We start from the raw sequence: 21,147 nt of genomic DNA, 5'->3' as shown, positions 1-21,147 counted from the left end.
CGGCAGCAACCGCCCGCCCCCCCCACCCCCGACAACGCATTTAGTTATTCTTCTCCTCAACAGGCCACTCAATCTCCACGCCCGGCAATCTGACGACTGATATATTACACGGCAATAAGAGGGGAAGAGGGCAAGTAGGCTAAGCGATCTTGTCGGAGGCTTTATTCCAGTAGCTGTCGACGACGCCGCATTTCACTCGCGCATACGCAACGTACAATTTAGACGTTACTCATTCTGCTACGTGGGGACTGTATGACGTGGCAGCTTAAACAAGCGCACGGTACCCCGTGTGGCTATCCGAGGGTGCTTCGCGCCGTGTGCATGTTTCAAAAGCCTCGTTTTGCGTGACAATTTGATAAACACCATAAAATCGAAATTCACCAAAAAAAATTGTTGGAGGGCTGACGCAGTGGGCTGTAGCGACATGCGTGCAAAGAACCCAGTGGCTTGTGATGCCAATTCCACGGATATCAAGGGGGATCTGGTTGTCTCCTTCAACACTGACTATCGTGGTGAAGTATTGGCAAACAACCCCCATGACTGTCATCATCGAGAGGCCTTCATTACGGTAGTAGCAAAAAAAAAGTCTAGCAAGATCAATGCTTGTTTGTTTTTTTCAATCGGATTATTCTCAAAACTCTTACCAGCCCTGACACAAACTGACCATGTGTTTGTGTGTGTAACCTTCTCTCCAAACAGAGCTGCCACCTCAGGATAGGGTTTCCAACTATTTAAAAAGTAATCTGATCATAAACAGACACACACACACGCGCGCGCGCGCTCCCATCAAAACACCTGCAGAAAATTGCCATTTGTCCCAAAGCTGCGACAGTGACAGCACAAACCACTTCAGCGATCCCTCGAGACTTACAGCTTGCTACAATGTAAATGTCAAACACGAATCATCATTATTAGTATCATAATTTTTTTTGTTCCCATAGCTTTTGACGCACACGAAAAAAAGCACCCACAATCGCCACGGTAATTCGGTGCGCGCCTTTCAACCGGAGCGGCAAACGCATCAGGACGATTAGAATGCGAGGTGGCTGACACGCGGGGAGGCATATGCTGCCCCCCCGCCCGTCGGTACGGAGGCGTCTCTTTGATCCCAGAGGACGCTCGTGGGAGACAGCGGTCCGTAGTGCACAGGACGTGCGGCCGCTGTCGCCACGCGCGCGGTGTCGTGCAGGAGCAGTGTGGCCACCGCTCCGTATCGTCGGGGGAAGGGGGTGGGGGCACTGTAGGGGGCTGAACCCCCCCATAGCTAGAGGCTCAGGCCACCCCTTCTTAATTATTATCGTCGAGTCAAACGCTTTCACGAGTTTGGCAAACACCCATAAACCGTGACAAAAATGTTGAGCGTTTAACGAGTACTCATCTAAAGTTTATTGAATATTTGTTGTCGCGTTCCCTTGTTTTTGTGTTGGTATTCCCTCCTTTAAACAAGGTCACCACCGTAGAGCGGCATGCAGCAATGACAATAGCATTCGATGCGCTGGCTACTCGGAACAGCAACAATGGTTGACTTCTAAATAAATAATCATCATTAGTCCTTGAACCGTGGGGTTATGGGGCCACCAGAAAATCTCTCCACCTCCCGCGGTCTTTTTCGATCTGTGCAAAGTCTACCTCCGATCCCCCTATCGAGAACGCTTTGTTCTTCATCCAGCACAACCTTGGTCGACCTGCCTTCCTCGTCCCTTGATGCTCATTGTGTGCACGCCAGAGTGAGGAAGGGCTGTGTCAATCCTCGAACCAGGTTCAGAAATGTCAACCTTCTGGTTGCAGTCGGAGTGAGGCCCCAAACCCAGGCTTTTATCAATTGTCAGAGCTTCTTGCAGAGTTTCACCATACAAAAAGCAGCGTTGGCAGCTTTGCAAGATAAAATAATGGATCTCAATTACTGCCCTGTCAAGAAAGCCAGCTGTCAACATAACAGACACCCAATACTCGTGGGCATGTGATAGCAATGTAGCACTCATAAACCACGCGCAACTTCGTAAATGTGTCGGCCCCTTCTTTACGAACGCCCTTCTTTAGCAGATAAAATGTCGTGGTTTCTTCGCGGTGTGTTGCAACCGTGTGTGTGTGTGTGGCAGATACATTCTCTAGTAAAATTAACACGCATTGAAGAGTAATCATTTGTTTTGTCTTTCTCTGTGAGCAATCACAAGAAGGTCAAATGATCCTGGCTCCAATACCATCCCTCCCCTGGGGTATGTGAATCCTATTTCACGGTGGTTACAAACAAAAATAAAAACTGCTCCATAGCCAGGAGCGCTGTTTCGAACGACAAATCGGCTCCAAGGCCGGTGACACTCCACCCGGGGAAAACAACCGGGCGCATGACACTACAAGGTAAAGGTGCAGCCCTGCAATTGCCTGATCGCCACAACTGGCGGAAGCGTTGCCACTCGAAGGAGCTCTATAGAACCGCTTGAGAGGATATTTGGCCTACTCTTCCGCACTGGCTATACATACACGACCTGCCAATCAACGAATCGTAGCGTACCCATTTATACTGCTTGGTAGACAGAAGCAGTGGAGGGAGAGGAGGGGCGGGGGTTTAAGAAACTCATACCAGTGGTTCAACTGCTGCCCCAGGAGATCAAAACAGGCCGGCAAGTCCAATGTGTCGACCGCTACACGTAACCAGGCTAACCTGCCGATGCCAAGTTACAGCGCAAGCCAACCCCCACCACCTCAGCGCCGCCACAAATTCTCCTCCGAGTCAAATAGAGAGGCGCCCCTGCTCGCCGTTACCCCCCATCGGACGCGTCCTGATTGAGTCCTCGAGGGCTGCCGATGCTGCGCCATTAGCTCCCATCAGAGCCGGCGGCGGACGAGCCGGCGGAGCGATACATCACCGCACGCCTCGGCTGCACCCCAAACACCGCTGGGACTTGCTCCCCCCCCCCCACCGCCTCTCCCAATTGACACTGCTTGGCTTTAACTGCCAAGTCGATCGTTGAGGAGGGTAGGTGCCCGAGCACGGCGGGCGAGTGTTTTACTGGCCGCAAATAATTTCACCTCGGGACAATTAACCTTCCGCCATCTCCCCAACCCCACCCCGTCATCAGCTTGTGGAAGTCCACTAAAATCCCACTTAAAGTCCACAAAAATCCCACTACAAGTACACTAAAATCCCACTAAAAGTCCACTAAAATCCCACTTAAATCCCACAAAAGTCGCTCCTCGCTGCCCACCCGCCCTGGCCTTCTCCACGAGGAGCTTCGTCAATGCCTCCACCTCGTCCGGTGCCATGTCCCCTTGGCCCTCGAGACTTCTGCCGCTGTCACTCTCGTCCTGAAAAATGCCACACTGGACCCTAACGTCACCGCAAATCACTGTCCTATCTCAAACCTCCTTTTCTTTGTAAAAGTCCTCAAAGTGGTCATCTTCTGCCACCTCTCCAAACTCGTCGCTCTCTCTCTCCATGGTCTCCGTGACCTGTTGCAATCTGGTTTATACCAAGGACTTTCTACAGACACCACTCTGCTACATTTTGGTAAACGACCTTATTTTCGCTTAAACATGTAATATTATTTTTGGTGATGCTGTATTTGCAGCGGTGAATAAGTTCACATCACACAATATCAACACATTTTACAATACCGCTGCCTTAAATATATAATAGGTGACGTTTTGGGCAATGGTCCTTCTTTATAGCAAATAGAGAAAATATATATTGATATATTTGCTATGAACAGGGCTATTGCTAGAAACGTTACTTATGATATACAGTAGATTGTTTTTCCTTATAAGGCTAGTGTTATTGTCCCAAATGTTGAGTTTTTGCTAATTATCCCTTCAGACCATGGATCTCTCTTACTTTAGTTATCCGAGACCTTTCCCTACTTTCGATGCAGATCTCCTCCTTGAGCATCTAACTATGTAGACATCTCTTCTGATTTCCACTCTGACCTCTCAAACTGCTCATTCTACATTTCCATACAAGCACTTTCCTCCTCTAATAAACCTCTGTGCGATGACATCCCGCAAGGCTCACCCACGCTCTGCCTGCCACTCTCCTCAATATATGTCCTCCTCCTTGGCAGAATTACCCGGAGTTGTAACGTTAACGATCACTTTTATGCTGATGCCACACAGTTGCGTATCGTCATTCAACCCCGCCTCACTGTGCACTCTCACGTCTATCCCTGACACAGCCTTATATTAGATTGGTTTTCTAACTCCCTCTGGATAAACTGTGCCAAGACGAAAGCGATCCTTTCTACGCATAAAATGAACACATGAGCGCCCTTTTCTCAGGACAACCGTGGTCCACTGCGTTGTACAGCATCTTATTGTACAGGGCGCCATGGTGATGAGCTGCTAACTACCTCACCTGGTATTCAGGAGGTTGTGGGTTCGATCCCGACCCTGATGTCAGTTGTATATTTGGAGTTCGTACGTTCTCCTCGTGTGGATTTTTTCTCCGGGTCCTTCGATCTCTCCCCCCACATTTAGAAGCATGTGTTTCGAGAATTTGGCTGCTCTACATTTCCACATTAATGAGCCACTTCGTTGGGCTACACTGGTCAACACACTTTTTCTGACATAAGGTATTCCAACAGTTTTAAGGTAATTTTGGGGTGCTGATTCCAAATCTGGCATCAGTTTTTGTCTATCACATCAGGTTTTTGAGATATCAAATATTGCATTTTCAATAAAAACTGCAGAAGAAAAATATTAAATAAATGTGGATATCTACATAAAATGATATTATAAACACACTATCCTAAAAATACAGCACCATATTTTAACACTAAAGCAGTCACTGACTCGCAACAACTTGCAATCATAAGTGACAGAGTTAATTTCGGGTAAAAATCAATGAAAATGGGGTATGATAGAGCAAATCTGAGATCAGATTTGGAATCAGCACCCTGAAATTAGTCTAAAACAGCTGCAAAAGTCCAGGCCAGAATTTTTTTTTTTTTGTTGACCAGTGCTATCATTTGGGGCCAGGTCGCTTCTGAAAAAGAGCTGAATAGCTCAGTGGGGCCTTACGTGGTAAAAAAAGAAAATAGTTTTTTTTATAGTTTGTATCTTCAAATACACTCGCATTTATATGCCCATTAAATCCAAATTGTCCTGGCATTTTACTGAGAGTTCTCAGATTCATTGGCTGTGACCAAGCCAAGACTCTACACACTGCATGTAGGATCACTTACACATTCAAATTGTTAGGTAAATAATAAGAGAAACCAATACTCTTTCCCGCCCAGGTCAATATGCGGTCCCCAATAGATTGAAATAAATACATCATGTTGACAGCCAGTAACGCTGCCATAAAGAAGAGCATGCAGTGATGTCCCACAGAGATAATCCTCGAGAGGGGACATTACAAACTGCTGTGATCTTCTCAAAACACACACCCACGCATAAGAGCGAATAGATCCCCATTTAGACGGACTGGGACAGGGCTGATAGTGAGCACCCACAAAGACTGATTCTGCACACGAGGGAACTGAGTGACCAACACAAAACATAGCCACAATTATCTGTTCACGTTTACACTGCACCGGATACTAATTTAAGGCTGAAATGACCTAAGGAAAGGTCAGTACAGACTCAGGGTTCGCATACCACTGCCCATTTATGTTATCCATGGGCAGGAATCAAATCCCGGTCAACGTGATATGTAGCATTGTGCACGAGCCATTGAACCGCTACTCCGCATTACAAATATACAAAGATGTCTCGTGCAGGGGTCAGCGACCTGCGACTTCGCCGGTGCACGCGGCTCTTTAAGGACTGCTTCGTCACGTGGTTTATTAGGGAGGACCATCGTCTTGTAAGCGCAGTGCATTGCGGCTCTTGAAACTATCGAGTGTGGTGTTTTTACCGAACTCGGAACACAAAAAAGTGCTTTGCTGGTGATTTTGGTTGCCAACCGCTGCTCTCGAGTCTGTAACAGACTGGTGGTCCAAGTGCTGTTGGTGAGCATCAACGAAGGCCAGCGTGTCACTTGAGGTGGTGGCGGTGTTGCCAGAAGCACCTTTGTGTCTCGTATGCTGATGCTTCAACACGTCGACCTACGGGGGAAGCCGATCACCAGTTTGGATATTTGCCACCGATGCGGTCCATGGCCAGAAATGAAAGTCAGGAGGCCAGATTCATAGCGCACGACACGAATCACTGTCACCTCTAAGAGGTTGCCTTTCATTAACACACCCACAAAGACGAAGATCCCACGTACTGTATAGCCTCTCGCAGACTGTTAGCGACTACCACACCCTCACTTACGGCCGTGTAAGTTGCACTAGTTATCCAAACGTCTAAATAAGTAACCATTAATGTACTGGTTGGACGGAGCTTCGCATTTATTCGCCTTTTACGCATTGGGTGGTAAGTCGTACAATTGGCCACGTGTTTCACAGCTGCATCGCTCGCCCCCGCCGAAGGGTGAGCGCGGAAACCCACAAGCGTGCCGATCCACGAGGCCTGCGGTGCATGTGCAGTGCGATTGGTATCATTGCGGCTTTCTCAGCCCACGGTTGGCAGATCCCACCACCACCGCTACAGGGCCCATACAATTGTCTCATATGTTAATGGTGCTCCGGGGCATGGAGTTATGAGCTCGTCGAGCTATGTGATCCCGCATGCGGCCAGTTGCCAAGTGCTCGAGAGAACAAACTCGTGCCCCTTAATTACGAATCGTCTCCTCTTTTATGCCTCGGTGAGTTTTCATCGCACCGACTATATCCGAATGAACAAATGGCATTTTATTCTTTGGTTCTTTCGGCTAAGTCACGTATAAAGATAAAATAATAAATTAAATAATAGCATACTACGACGTTTCGACTGCATGTCATCATTGACATGCTAATTTTTTCTCTGCCCCCTCCCTCTCTCCGCCCCCGCCCCCTCTCTATATTTAAGGCCTCGTCACAGAAACGACGTCTCTCTTTCTGCCGATACGTGTTCTCCCTCTGTGTGTCCTTGTGATGTCTGTCTGCTTGTGTGTCTGTCTATAGTTTTCTGGTTAGTTTTTTGTTGATATTTCTTTCTTTTATGCCTGATGATGATTGCTTGTGTTGCAGTCGAAACGTCGTAGTATGCTATTATTTAATTTATTATTTTATCTTTATACGTGACTTAACCGAAAGAACCAAACAATAATTCCTGCAGTCACGAAAGCTCCAAAATTGAGATTGGCATTTTATTTATCTCGTTGAAAATGCGTCACGTGTTACATGATTCACAAGGAGTCTGCCCGCCTCGGGTTCATGCTACCAGCACGGCGCAAATCACTCACACCTAACAGACCGGCGGAGCATTCTCGCTGATCCAGTGTTCTTCTCTGCACCCACGACAATTTACAGGAGAAGGAGGAGCAGGAGGAGCAGGCGAATTACACAGATGGGGTGGTGGGGGGGCGCGCACATATTTGTTTTTCCAATTGCTAAACTTCCCAGACAGCAGAAAATAGCAGCAGATTAGCCCTCAGCAGATGGCGCGTGCAGGGTCCGGTGAGGCGGCGGCGAGGCTGTCGGCCCCCGCCGGCGTGATTGTGTGCCGGTAATGTTGCGTGACGGGATGTGAAAATAAGCAACGAGGCTTATTTTTAGTTTCCTGTTCGCGGGGCGCTCCGGCCCGCAAGCCTCGGAGACTCGTTCGCACGATTGGTTTGTTCCCTGACCTCATTATCTCCAGGCCACGCCAGAGCTAAGGAAATGAATAAATCGCCTCAATATATCGGGGAAGGGGCGGGGTGGTTTCTGGTTAATGGGAATTACAGCGAAACTTAATGTTATTTCATCGCTGCCCGGGCATGGAGCGGCCATAGCCGGAGGCATAGTTTGGATGTGGGCGTCGGTTCGCGGCATGGGCCCTGGTGCAAGAAAATAAATGGGGGTCTTCTGCGGTCCACCTCCCCCCCCCCCTTCTCTTCGTGGCCCGTGTGTGTCCCTGTGCCATTACGCCACCTGCACCCTCGAGAGCAACGCCACTGGCTGAACCCCTTGGATCAGAGGTCGCAACCGGGTACCCGATACCCGTACCCTAACCGATACCCGGCTACCCGTACCCAGCCGGGTACGGGTACCCGTTTGCGACCCTGGTGCGGCCGGGTACGGGTACGGGTAGGCCGTGAGTCACTGGTGAGTAACTGTTTGTCACTCATTTCCCAACGTCTTGTCTCTTCTCACAATTCAAGTTCCTAGAATCAACCCACCAGCGCCTGCAACATGGCTTCATCCCAGAGGTCGCAATCAGGTACCCGATACCCGTACCCTACCCGGCTGGGTACGGGTACCCGATTGCGACCCTGGTGTGGCCGGGTACGGGTAAGGAATCAAAACCCGTTTGCGACCTCTGCCTTGGATTAGATATCACCATCCGGAGAGGCACTGCTTGCGAGCACCACTTTACACTCTTAAACTGTGAAGCGTTCCCACCACAGCAGCTTGCAAATCGTTGCGATGTTTGTTTTATAATGATATGTTTAAAAGTTGTTATCACGATGTAAATATGCGTCACGATTTTACACGTTCCCCACGACAGCAAGCAAAAGATTGTTGCAAGCACAGTCTGTTCGTGGCGGAATGCACATGAAGATTTGTAAGAAAGTTTTAATTGTTATTATTTCTAATACCAATGGAGTGCATATTACCCACCGTGAAATATGAATCACAAACACGAACACGGATTTAAAGTGCGAGCAAAAGCCAAAGAGTTTGCAAAGGAGTTAAATTTAGAGACAGAAAGAGAAGAGCGTGACTCAAGAGAACAAATGCAACTATTTATACGTTGGGTTGGGATGATGGCTGAAGACCGAGACTGGTCATGAATTCGCGGCCAATGGAGCGAATGTCGACAACAGGGCGACCGGCGGAGGGACGGAGCGATGGGTCCGTCTCGTGGCCAGCAATGAGACGGATTGTGCTTTCACAGAATCACGAGGAATGACGATGGCCTTTAACCAGCAGTGGATAGACAATTTCGGACGATGATGATGATAATTCAGACGGTGGGGAATAACTTTTGTTGCTTGGCCTCACAGCAATGCAATCACTGCAGCACTACAGTATCTGTGCACAAATAGTTAACTTTCTGGGGAAGGACAAATGAACACTCAAAACATAAAAAAGCTGATAGTTAATTTACAGCTTTAACTACTTGTTTTTTTGTTCAATTTGGCCTCGACACATTATAGCAGCTCTAACTCAGCAGCTGTTGGGGTGCTTGGGTTATTGTTTAAACGCTCAGATAATTATCAATTACAATTGATGGAGATGACTCACTCCAGCAGCTATTGCGATTAACGAGAGTTTGAGTGAAAAAAAGGTGAATCTTTACGACGCTAATGTCCCAGTAAATCATCGAGAACTTTGAACAATAACACTGTGCCATGACACACTGCGGACTTTCCTTATATAATCGTCGAAGTGATTTCCGGCACAAATGAGCAGAGGCAATGGGCGTCTCCCACCTAGTGGTGTAAATTCTGCGTTCCTATGGCAGGGATGATTATCTCCATAGGACCACCACAAAGGTGGCACTCATTGTATTGACCCCCCAAGGAGTGATAGGGTCGAGTCAATCCCCAACCAAAATGTCAACTCACACCTTCCGATTGCAAGACACTCGTTTTACAGATAAGCTACCTGGCGATTGGAAATAGAGGTCAACAGAATCTTTAAAATCCATATTGTTTTCAAATGCCAAGGAATGATTGGAATTAGAAATGAGACATGACTTACTCAAATCATCGATTTAAATCAATTCTCTAAGGTTCCGATGCATGCATTGAAGTCAACCGTATGCTTTAATCGCTATTACTTTCCACACATATACGTTGTATTCTTCACAGCTATTACAATGTTTCCATATCACGTTTGCTCTTTGATCCATATGTTCCACTTTTTGTCTCTCATTTCTATTTCCCAAAGTAAACATGCACCTCCCCTAGTTCTTCACAGACTTGTCAACTTTCTTTGGAGCACGACACGTCCCCAGGAGGCACGGTGGTCAGTGGTCGAGGCTATTGATCAGAGGATGTCCACCTCTCGCTATATCCCTTGCTAGCTTCTCTACTGCTAGCCTCTCGCCATATACGCTGCTAGCTTCTCTACTGCTAGCATTCCGCTATATACTCTGCTAGCTTCTCCACTGCTAGCCTCTCGCCATATACGCTGCTAGCTTCTCTACTGCTAGCCTCTCGCCATACACGCTGCTAGCTTCTCCACTGCTAGCCTCTCGCCATACACGCTGCTAGCTTCTCCACTGCTAGCATTCCGCTATATACTCCGCTAGCTTCTCTACTGCTAGTCTTCACACACTCACACTTAGGATTCCGCTAGCTTCTCTACCGCTAGCTTCTCTCCTGCTAGTTTCTCTACTGCTAGCCTTTCTACCCTCGCCTCTCCAACCTCGCCCTTGCCTCCTGTGGGGTTCAGCCATCGCCGCTGGAGAGGGCGAGCAGGGCCTTGGACTTCTCTCGTCTTTCCTCTTGTCTTCACTCCGACCAACTCAACTCTCTCCTCACACGCTCCCGTGTTTATCCTCCTCCTCATTAACTCCTCTCTAATGAAGCTGGCGACCTCCTGTCGTCTCACGCCCCGTGGCTTCCGCCGCTATCGCCTCAATCTCCCGTCAACCCGGCGCCTGTTCCGCGCCTGCATTTGCAGCCAGCCAAACACTGCCTTGCATCTTAATTGGCCGTCTGCTTCCCGTTGCTTTCTCTCGCAGCAACTGTTCGCCCTGATGCGACCTCACTGTCCGTAACGCGCACATGCGTGCACACCGTTTGCAACCCCCCTCCCCCCCACGCATTACTTCACTACACATATACTGAGTGCCACGATGGCGGGATGTTAACAACCTCGCCTGGTATACAGGAGGTCGTGGGTTCGATCCCGACCCTGACGCCTGCTGCATATTTGGAGTTTGCCCGTTCTCCTCGTGGTCGCGTGGATTTTTTTACGGGTCCTCCGGTTTTTCCCTTCACATTTAGAAACACGCTTTGAGAGTATTGGGCTGCTACACATTTCCAAATGATAAAGCTGCTTCGTTGAGATATCATTTTGACCCGGTCGCTTCTGAAAAAGAGATGCATAGCTCAGAATGTCTTACCTGGCAAAATGTCCAAAAAGTGTCGTATTTTTTTATATTTAATACCAAAGTGGGGAGATCATGGCTGATGATAACAAATATATGCAGTGGGTTCGTGTTAGCCCTTCAAACATGTTGATTCCAGCGAGTGGCGACCATGCCTGCACAGAACACTGCAATATTTCCAGTGTATGCTCCAACGTAGTTATTACTTCCACCAACACTCAATCCTAATGCGCCTTTCACAAGTGTCAAGGTGGCTGCGCCCACACCAGCCAGCCAGCCGGGGCAATGCGATAGAGCATCCATCAGCAGTGACTCACAAACACGACGAACCAAAGCCGAGTTCAATTCTTATTTTAGGCACGGGAGAATTTACGGTGTTTGGCGGCGACACTGCGACACAGGGACCTACTCTTACAAATTACATCCACGATGTGTTTTTTTTTTAAATTTCGACTGTACAGCCGATGGGGAGCTGTGGCAGTGAACCCCATGAAGTCGGTGGGCACCGGGAGCAGGATTCGAACTGCTGCCCCCCGTGCCAGCTGCCCCCTCGGCAGTGAGAATGCAGAGAGGTTCCGCTAACTGATCGAGGTCCGACACCACAACATGGCGCACGGCCTCCCGTTGCCGTGGGCGAACGAAATGTGACAAGGACATGTATCGGGTAAGTGGGGCGGCATATGAGATGAACACACACACACACACCACTAACCAACCGAACACTCTCCCTGTCCATAGCCCTAATAGGGTAGCTAATCAGCCCATCACAATAGCTCTTTATCTTTAACCCCTAAATATAGCCTCTCGCCTTAAGCTATCCAATGAGCCCCTAAGAATGACCTACCCCTTACCCTAACCTTAGCAGCACTTCTGGTGAGTCACCCTGGCAAGTTTTCCCATTTTGGTGACTTTTGGGCCTCGAATTTCATCTTGACGAAACAGTTTAATACCATTCGGGCAAATCTGCCTCATTGTCAGTGCCTAAGAAATCGAAATAATTTTTCAAGAAGAGAAAGAATAAAAATAACGTAAGAAAATGGCAAAGTGGAGAGATCATGGCTGATGATGACTAAGTATATGTTAGTGGGTTTGTGTGAACCCTTCAGCCGTGTGACTCCAGCGAGTGGCCACCACGCCTGCACAGTACGCAGCAACATTGACAGTGTAGGAGTGCAACACAGTTATCACTTCCGCCAACACTCAATCGTCATCAGTGCGGGATTATCCTAATAGTAAGCGTAGCATATGCTACGGGCCCCACGTTCAATGCTTTCAAGCTATCAATTACAGCTCAGTGATTCTGCACTTTCTCTATTACTATAGTCCTATACTGCCTTCAACTTTTATGAACGACTGGGTGTTTAAGGTTAGCGATTTTTCGTATTATCTTGCTGCATAGCAAATGAAAAAATACAATCACTTTACAATGCAAGTAAAACATGTCTTTTAACATTAACGTTTTTTTTTAAATTCAGGGGCCCCTATACAAGATATGCTACAAGCCCCGCACTAGCTTAATCCGGCACTGATCCTAATGCCCCCCCACCCAGCCAGTGTCCCCACGGCGCCGTCACCCACCGTCCTTCTTGTAGAAGACGATCTCGGTCTTGAACTCGAGCTGCGCGTCCAGGGCGCGCTCCACCTGGCGCGCGAGCGGCGCCGCCGTCTCGACGCCGTGCAGGAAGCAGCACGAGCAGCTGCGTTGCATCACCTCCGTGCGGCCGAAGCCCGTGAGCTCGCAGAAGCCGTCCGAGCAGTAGACGATGGGGAACCCCTGCGGCACCTGCGCGTTGCCCAGCACGAAGTTACTGTCTGCAGCCGCACACACGCACACACACACACACGCGCGCGCACAAAGACAAAGATCCCCCGTGTGTAGCCTTAACAGACTGTTGGGGATAAGTGCTGTCGGTTCAAGATCATTTATTAGGTATAGCCCTGTGAGCCATTCGGCTCTTGAATCGGGTGCAACCGAAACAAACAAAAAACATGAACAAAAAACATCTTAAAGTGAATATGTAACTGAGTGCAAACAGAAAATCCAAGAAAAGACAGCAAAATATTTCAGAAAAAAACACCGTACACCAACGCTGTGTGCAAAAATCCCAGTGAGATGCAAGTCAAACAACCTATGAAGAGTGGAACGGCACACGAGGGGGTGGGTGGCCAGCACCACGCCCGGCCGCCTTTGTCTCCCCAGTGGCGATGTTGACACACCGCAACAGATACTCATTTGAGACTGAGTCGACCTAGGAGAGGTCCCTGACCGCTTCAGATAATCGTCAATGGTGTTGGCCGTGAGCGGGAATCGAACCCGGGTCGCCAAGTTCGTACCTCAACGCGCTAACCGCTACACCACCGCTCCCCACAGACACACGGTCACACGCACGCGGGCACACGGGCGGCCGTGCGCGGGCAGACGGGAGGGGAGAAAGAGAGAGGTCAACGGTGGAAAACCAGTGGAGTGGCCAGAGCTGGATTTGATGTCGTATCGGGCAGGGGTCGCCAAACCAAAAATAACAAGGAGAGGCATTTTTTTTGTTCTAATTCGGCAAAACCAAAAAAAGCCAACCCCTCGATATTTCAAGAGCCGCAATGCACTGCGGTGGTGAATACGAGACGGGTGTGGGTCCTCTAATAAAGAAGTGTCTCGAAGCGGTGCCTTCAGGAGCCACCGCACGCGGGTGAGGAGCGGCAGGTGGCCCGACCCCTGATGTCGGATGTTCCGGAGCTGCGGCCCAGAGCCTTGGATCCACAAAATCCCAACAAATATGCGGAGCTGTATTGCACTAAAATCATATCTTCCTCTTAGTTTTGTCGGTAAAGTCACGTAGGTAAAAAATGAAATTTAAATTAATATTTGTATTATTATTTAATTTGATTAATTTTTATTTCATTTTTTACCTACGTGACTTTACCGAAAAAACTAAGTATGAATCCTTGCAGTCACGAAAACTTCAAATATATAATTAAAATCATATCTGTCAAAGGATAGCGTACATATCCTCGTTTGTTTATATATCAGTAATATGGTCTACGTTAACCTGTGTAATGTTCAATGATTCTGTAGCTTCGTTTTTTTCATTAATGCCGTGACAAATCTAGAGGTAATGTGATCAATCGAGCCAATACGCGCTGTAGACAATGTAATGTTTAACTTTGAATTATGTTTGCAATATTTTCCATTGTTCTTGTAATGCGTATGGTTGTTGTTTTGTTTTTATTCTGTCTATTTGCTTCGTTTGTATTTGTTTAGCTTTCGTCACTTTGGTGACCCAGGCCGCCCTTGCAAATGAAACTACCCTCGTCTCCCGAGTTCGTACAAAATGAACGTGCAACTACTACTACATCCACGGCAACGGCTGGCTACTCACTCGCCACCAAGCCTACTGTTTGTGCTCTTCTGTGCATTTAAAGGTCCCTTCATCAGCATCGACAGCATTAATGTCACCTTGTTGAAGGGAGAACAACACAGACTTAAAACTACCATAACATGATTGCATTCAAAATTGTGTGCACACCTCCGAGCCATATCTAAACACGTTAGGGGTGTCTGGACACCCACAATGCCCACAGTCGCTGCTACCCTGGCAGGCTGCGGAACTATCCTCGGGCCCATGGGCAGGAGCGGCCAAGGTTCTGGGTTACAAACTGTGGGCTGGTGGGAGGGGTGAAGAGGGGATTGGACAGGGTGTCCCATTTCATTCCTTGCACGAGGGCCCATTGCAAGTACTCTATGGCAATGGTGGGGACAGGAGCAGCGAGAGGCAGCTGTCAACTGGCGCTTGTGCCATACGAGAAGTGGTTGATGATTGTACGAGCCATTGAAAAGTCGCCGGGAGGAAAGTCCTTCCCGTGACATGTTTTGTTTGTTTGTGATAATGAACCCGATTCTGTCACTCCAGTTCTCAGCCTTCAGCAGTGGTGTTATGTATAATACATGTGCGCTGTGCATGTACACACGTGCACCGACAATGCTCGATGTTCATCTATAACACGGAACGTAGTAGGTACAAATGGTTACACCATTGCGCATGCATGTCCGGGGTAGATGTGCCGAAGCCCCTTCCTTTACACACCGGCCTTATGCGGCGCTGTCATAGAATGCGTGCATCGTCGGGTTTTATGGGCGATTATACGAGTTCGCGCAGCGCAAGCGAGGCTATGCAATGGTTTTGATATCCTGCTATGAATGCATTATGAACTAATCTATGCACGTGCTTGACCAGAAAAGTGGTGCTCCACGCTCGGAGAGGTTAAGAGGGGGTCACCCAGCTCAGTTCCTACAAATTGCTTGCACGTCAGCAGCCTTAACCCCCAGCAAAGGCACGCACACACAAGCGCGCACACATGCATACACGCATACACACGTACACACCTTGTCACAGACATCCACAGCCATCAATCGGAATACTTGGAGCTGTCTGGATCTTGTTTATGAGCCGGACTCATTCACCTGCCATAGAGTTGTCTATAATAGTGATATGGTGCGTACTGCACATGTACAGCCCTTTGTAAATCCACTATTGAATGAGGGCATGTCATGCCCTGCGGGATCCTGGGAGATATTGGACTATACTTCACCGTGCCAGTCGGTGAGGCTTGGTAAAGGCCGGAAGCATAAATGTGGAAGCACAGAAGTACAGTGCAACATTAGATGTTGATGTACTGCCCAGTACTGCCTATCACATAGCCCCGTAGCCTGGTGGTCACCCATCCAAGCACAACCCAGACTCAAGCCTAATGAGCTTCCGAGATGTGATGAGATTGGAAGTTTTCTGGGAGATTTGGTCACATAGGCTTGATGTGTAATGCACATTTATTCAAATAGTGCACAATCCATAGCATACATCATTATATATCTATATGAATGCGAAGTAATATACGTTTAATTGTAAGCTATGATATACTGTATGTAATATGATCGTGTTTTTATATTGGAAAATGGTTAAAGTGTTTGTGGGGGGGTTATTGATTAATTGTTGCCATTGTAGAATTCCAGAAAAAATAAGTAGGCTAATATTTAAAGAACACATAAACAACTTGAATATTTTGTCGTGGTTTATAATCACGCAAAAAATTACTACAAACACTGGTCTACAAGATGATTTAAAAGAATACACCATTTCGCAGCATTTCACGGTGCGCGGTGCTCGCCGCGACTCTGCATGAGGACACCCACGACACCGAAAACAAACAGGGGCTCCTCGTGTTCCCAGTGCGGCGTGTGTATTTGGACAGTCGGGTTCAAGTTTCAAATTTATTTTGTATGACCAGTCTAATTTGCAAGAGTCACCCGGGGGCATTTGGTCTGCCGGTAGGGGGCGCACGTTTGCTGTGTACAATCCCAATTGAGTGGTTTGGTGGGAATTTTATAAATGGGCAAATTTGGACCCTGATGCCGGCACACAACGGCCTACTCTTACACACGATGGCAAGGAATCTTCAAAGTCCACCGTGAGGTAGACGCGCACTGCCGCTAGGCAATGTCACCATCCAAAGGGTGGTGCAGTGGTAACGCTTTTGTGCATCATGGCAAGAAGGGTCTGGGTTCGATTCTCTGCAGAGTTTGTATGTTCTCTCCCAATTCTGCATGGGTTTCCGCCGGATCCTCCGGTATGTAAACTGGTACTTGCCAAATATCCCAATGCTGAAAAATCCCCTGCAAACATTACTCAATTGCGATTACACATGGTAACATCGCCCCTTCTGCGGCAACTGGACAGGACCCTCTTGAAAAGAGCCTCGAGACTTAGTGAGACTTTCCTGGGTAAACAAGTGTAATAATAACGACGATGTAGTTTCCATTGCATAAATGCCCCTCGCTAGCCCGTGGATTTTTGTTTCACGGGCTAGTAATTAAATTCCACCTGGAAAAAGACATTTGCGGATCGAGGAGGAACCTTTGTGATGGAGGTTTGCTGCACAATTTATCGAGTGAAATAAACATTCCAAGATCAAATTACACACACACACACACCATAGTGTTTGGGGATTTAAGAGCCAGATTTGATTATGTTTGCAATGTCAATCCATTGAAGGTGCGAATTTACATGCAAGCCGTTTAGTGAGTTATTCTTAAAATTTGCGAGCAAAGGTTGCTATTTAATTTAAATTACATTGACTGTTAATTAATTGACTTTAAATGCACGCAGTTTAGCTGCTCTAACACAGTATTGAATAGTCTATGAAAAAAAATCACTATATAATGTTATTGGGCACAATTTGGTTGTGTGATGATTACTTATTTAATAATGATATTTGGTGTTACAAGTCTTCCCAGATCAATATTTTAAAAGAAATATTGATGTTGCCTGATTCTACAGGACAGCAGTGGAAGAGGAACATGGGTTGGATCGGTATCTTTATCTCCAGAATTTTGCCCGGGCTAACTCTGAACTGGCAATACTGCACACACAGAGCGAGCCCATGCAGCGCTGAAAATAGTTTGCTATTTTAAAACAAACAAAGTTTACATTTGTATTCCAGATGGAGACGATGGCGCCTGCTGTGTTGGCATGCGTGTGTTAGCGCACGTGCGCTGCATATTGATGCGCCCGCTCGCATAAACGCCGTTGCGCGCATTTTTCAGTGCGCATCAACGGCGGAAAAATTACCTTCCTGCAGCGACGCCGTTCGGTTCAGAGGGCTGACGTGGACAGTTCAGACGGCTGATATGAGTGACAAAAAGGCCAGAATGCCGAAAATCCGCTCCGTAGCTATTTCACGGCACAGCGGTGGCATTAATACTCCATCTCGTGTGATGTTGTGCACACGCTGGCAGATGGGAGGCCATAAACACGTTTCCCTATGAAGATTACGGCGCTGACAATCTAAGGCAGTGACTATGATGTCATCGGTCTGTGTCAAATCCAATAAATGTATATTGTAAGCGCGAGCGTGATTATCAAAACAAGTACACCAAAAGCGCGAAATCGATGCCACTAATGACACGCACACGCGGAGAATGAATGGTCAATCCATTAATTCGCAACATCGATTCGAAATAGAGCAAGCGATTCCGGATCACAAAATGATTTTGGCTATGTCTTAATTCAAGTGAGCAGCCGTTCATCACGATATATATTACAATGATTGATGGTGTATGTTTTTACGCACAGAGGAGTCGGGCTCATCGTCTACAGAGCATATTTTGATTAACACAGACTTTGCCAAAAGGCCATTTGTCTCTCGTGACATATGGAACCATTTGGGAGGCAAGTAATCATTTCCGAATTCATAATTCCAACTCGTGTTGATCTAACACAGCGGTTATCTTACTAAGTCAAGTTGCGTAGCGCTTAATGTTGTAATTGGTTAATGCTAGCATTCTGCAAGTCTACCTCTGTGTCATCGATTAATCTTGACATTCACTGCTCAAGGTGGAAGGTTGTTCGACAAATTGTCTGCCTATACGGCTCACGCGTGCACGATTATGCACAACACACTCACACACGCTTGTCTCCCGAGTGCTGCTGTTAAACAACTACACCGATTACTCAATATAAGCCGAGTCAGGCTCAAGGAGGACCAGGCCAGGTTTGTATTCCAGCCACTACTGATGGTAGTGCGCGTACTGTAAAAGAGAGAAAATAAACCAGTGTTACTGGGGCAGCAGAGCAGTGCGCTAATGACTGTCACGACTCCCACTAAGCCTGCCTGTGTCTACAAGCACATACAACAATACAGGACAGAGATCACTCATGAAAACCTCATAATGTTCGGGCATGTGACTTTAGCGAGCGCCTATGGAAACTGGCACATCGCTTGAAGGCTGGTCTGGTCGACACAATTCCTGGCTGTCTTTGTCTCCCCATTGCTAATGCTTACACACACCACACCAGGGACTCGTCCAAGACTGCGTCGCATTTGGGGATGCCCAGTACCTGCTCAGATATCACTCGCCACTGATGTTAGCCATGGTTGGCAAATTAACCCAGTTTGCTGGGTTCGTATCACAACGCGCTAACCGAAACACCACGATTCCCCGCATACAGACGCAAAGGCAACACGCGTATGTGCATGCGCCTCCGTTCATTGGCACACGTTCAAAAACGCACAGACACTTGCTGACTCCCGCAAAAAGACTCAGAGCTTGGTTGCGGCAACGAATCGTATATCTGTCCAGCACTCTCCCCATTTCTCTTCCCGCCTCCCCTCCCCCCGCCCCACGTCGCCCGCGTCTTCACGGCTCTCTCTCTCTCTTCTCAGTCACTCGCCGTTCCACTCAAGAGGCGGAGCCGAGCTCTCCGAGCCACCGCCGCCACCACGACGTCGATATCACTGCAGCGGGTGCACAAAGTCGTTCGCCTGCAGAAATGCGCCGCTGGTGAGAGCTCCGTCAGTGCGTAACGATGCCGGGATCCTGCCCGCATCTTCCACTTGATCAACAGACGCTCGCTCACTGAACCCCGCGCCTGTGATCGCGCGGCTCTGGCTGATGGCTCGCGGCCGCTGCAAACAGAGGAGAGGGGTGCGTGCTTGCGAGCTGACACCGTCATTCTTGGCCTCTTGCTCATTTTGGGGGATTGTCAGCGGCGCCGGCGTAGCTATCAAGTTTCTGACCGAAATTCAAAGTCACTCATTTCGGGGAACACATTTTTAAAGTGTATAAATTATTGTTTTCGTTATATTATATTTTATAATTATATTCATGAAAATTTTAAAATAAATGGTTTATAACAACGGCCATCTAAAAATGTTGGCAGGAGCAACTGCCCCTTGTGTGCTTATGGACGAGATTTGGTGGTGAAATGGCATCCAAAGGAGTGAACGCATCCAAGAAGGCGATCACTGCGTAGATTGAACGGTGAGACCAGTTCATCTGCAGGAGCGAGATGGATGGTGGCGGCACTGGACTATGAAGGATGGCAACCATATGGGGAGGCCTTTGTCCAGCAGCGGATAGGACTATGGCTGATGCTGAAGGTGCTGATGATGAACTACCCCTTTGGCGCCCCCTCCCTCTCCACCAGGTGTGCCTCTGCTCTTGAGTGTGCAAGCAATGCAAGTGCACCGGGCCACATGGCCCAGAGGGTCCCAGTCTCAACCCCCCCCCCCCCCTCCCAGGTCAATAATGTGATTTTGGACAGGGGGCCTCATTTAATTCCTTGCACTAGGAACCATGCCACACCACTTGGGCTCAATTGTCATGAGATAGCTACCGAAATCCCAATTGTAATTGCTGTTGCTTGGCCTGCAGTGGTCAATTCAAACCCCTTTCCCAGGTGCGTGACATCTGGAGAGGGTTGGTGACACCAACCAACAGAACTTTAAGTCCGCGCTCGCTCAGTGTGTTCAGCGTAAGGACGGCGTGAACAACTCGGCAATCACTGCTTGCCTGCAGTAAAAAAAAATACATATTCTTATGTTTTTTCGGTAAAGTCACGTAGGTAAAAAATTAAAATTAAAAATAATAAAAGTAAAATAAAATTAAAATAAAATTAAAATCACGACGTTTCGGAGGCAACACAAGCTTCCGTCTTCAGGTGGAACCTACGTGACTTTACCGAAAAAACCTAAGAATATGAATCCTTGCAGTCACGAAAGCTTCAAATAAAAAAAATACGGTCAATCAACTGCCTTTATCCAGGCAGGCGAGAGCCGCCCAAAGAGAGCTCATCGAGATGTAGTATCTCAACTTCACTTGGACAATCGTATAAAGGGAGATGCGAACTATGGCGCCCGCGTATAATAGTACACGCTTGTATCTGATGTCACCTTCGCAGCCAGTTAAGATGAAGCAGGAGGACACTATACTCAAGCAGTGAGGCAAGAAATGCCAAGGGCGCTTTTGCTCGATCGCATTTTCGATTTTCGGCACGGAGGAGGCAACTTATTTCTCAGAGTGGGGGGCGACAGTGCCTCCGCTGTTCTTCCCGTCACGGGGGTCTCTAGTAGTTATGAACCCGTCGACTTCAGGCAAACCGGCTGCTGCTCCGCGAAACCATCTGACGGCAACACCGATTGTTCAGCGTGCCCATCCGTGAATTCAATTAGTCGCGCGCGCTAAGATCGACGCAACTGATCGAAGGCAACGTCTCGCGTAAAAGGAAAATTGCCGCGGCGCGAAAACGCGGC

At 48.0% G+C, this 21,147-nt stretch overlaps 1 protein-coding gene across 2 annotated transcripts in view; it reads right to left on the bottom strand.

The window, feature by feature from the left end:
* The window catches only part of LOC133344678 (potassium voltage-gated channel subfamily H member 8-like), a 110,305-nt gene that overhangs the window by 70,749 nt on the left and 18,409 nt on the right, over positions 1-21,147 (bottom strand). Inside the window, exon 2 of one of the 2 annotated variants that reach the window (XM_061554735.1) lies at positions 12,646-12,879. In XM_061554735.1, coding sequence (XP_061410719.1) covers positions 12,646-12,879 — 234 coding nt within the window. The remainder of the gene's footprint in view (positions 1-12,645; positions 12,880-21,147) is intronic. The other variant, XM_061554736.1, reaches the window with a different exon arrangement.

This window comes from Lethenteron reissneri, chromosome 20 (assembly GCF_015708825.2).
Source record: "Lethenteron reissneri isolate LAM-NWPU_2019-01 chromosome 20, ASM1570882v1, whole genome shotgun sequence".
Taxonomy (NCBI): Eukaryota; Metazoa; Chordata; class Hyperoartia; order Petromyzontiformes; family Petromyzontidae; genus Lethenteron; species Lethenteron reissneri.
Note: the sequence above shows the minus strand (reverse complement) of the source record. Positions and strands in the feature narration are given on the sequence as shown.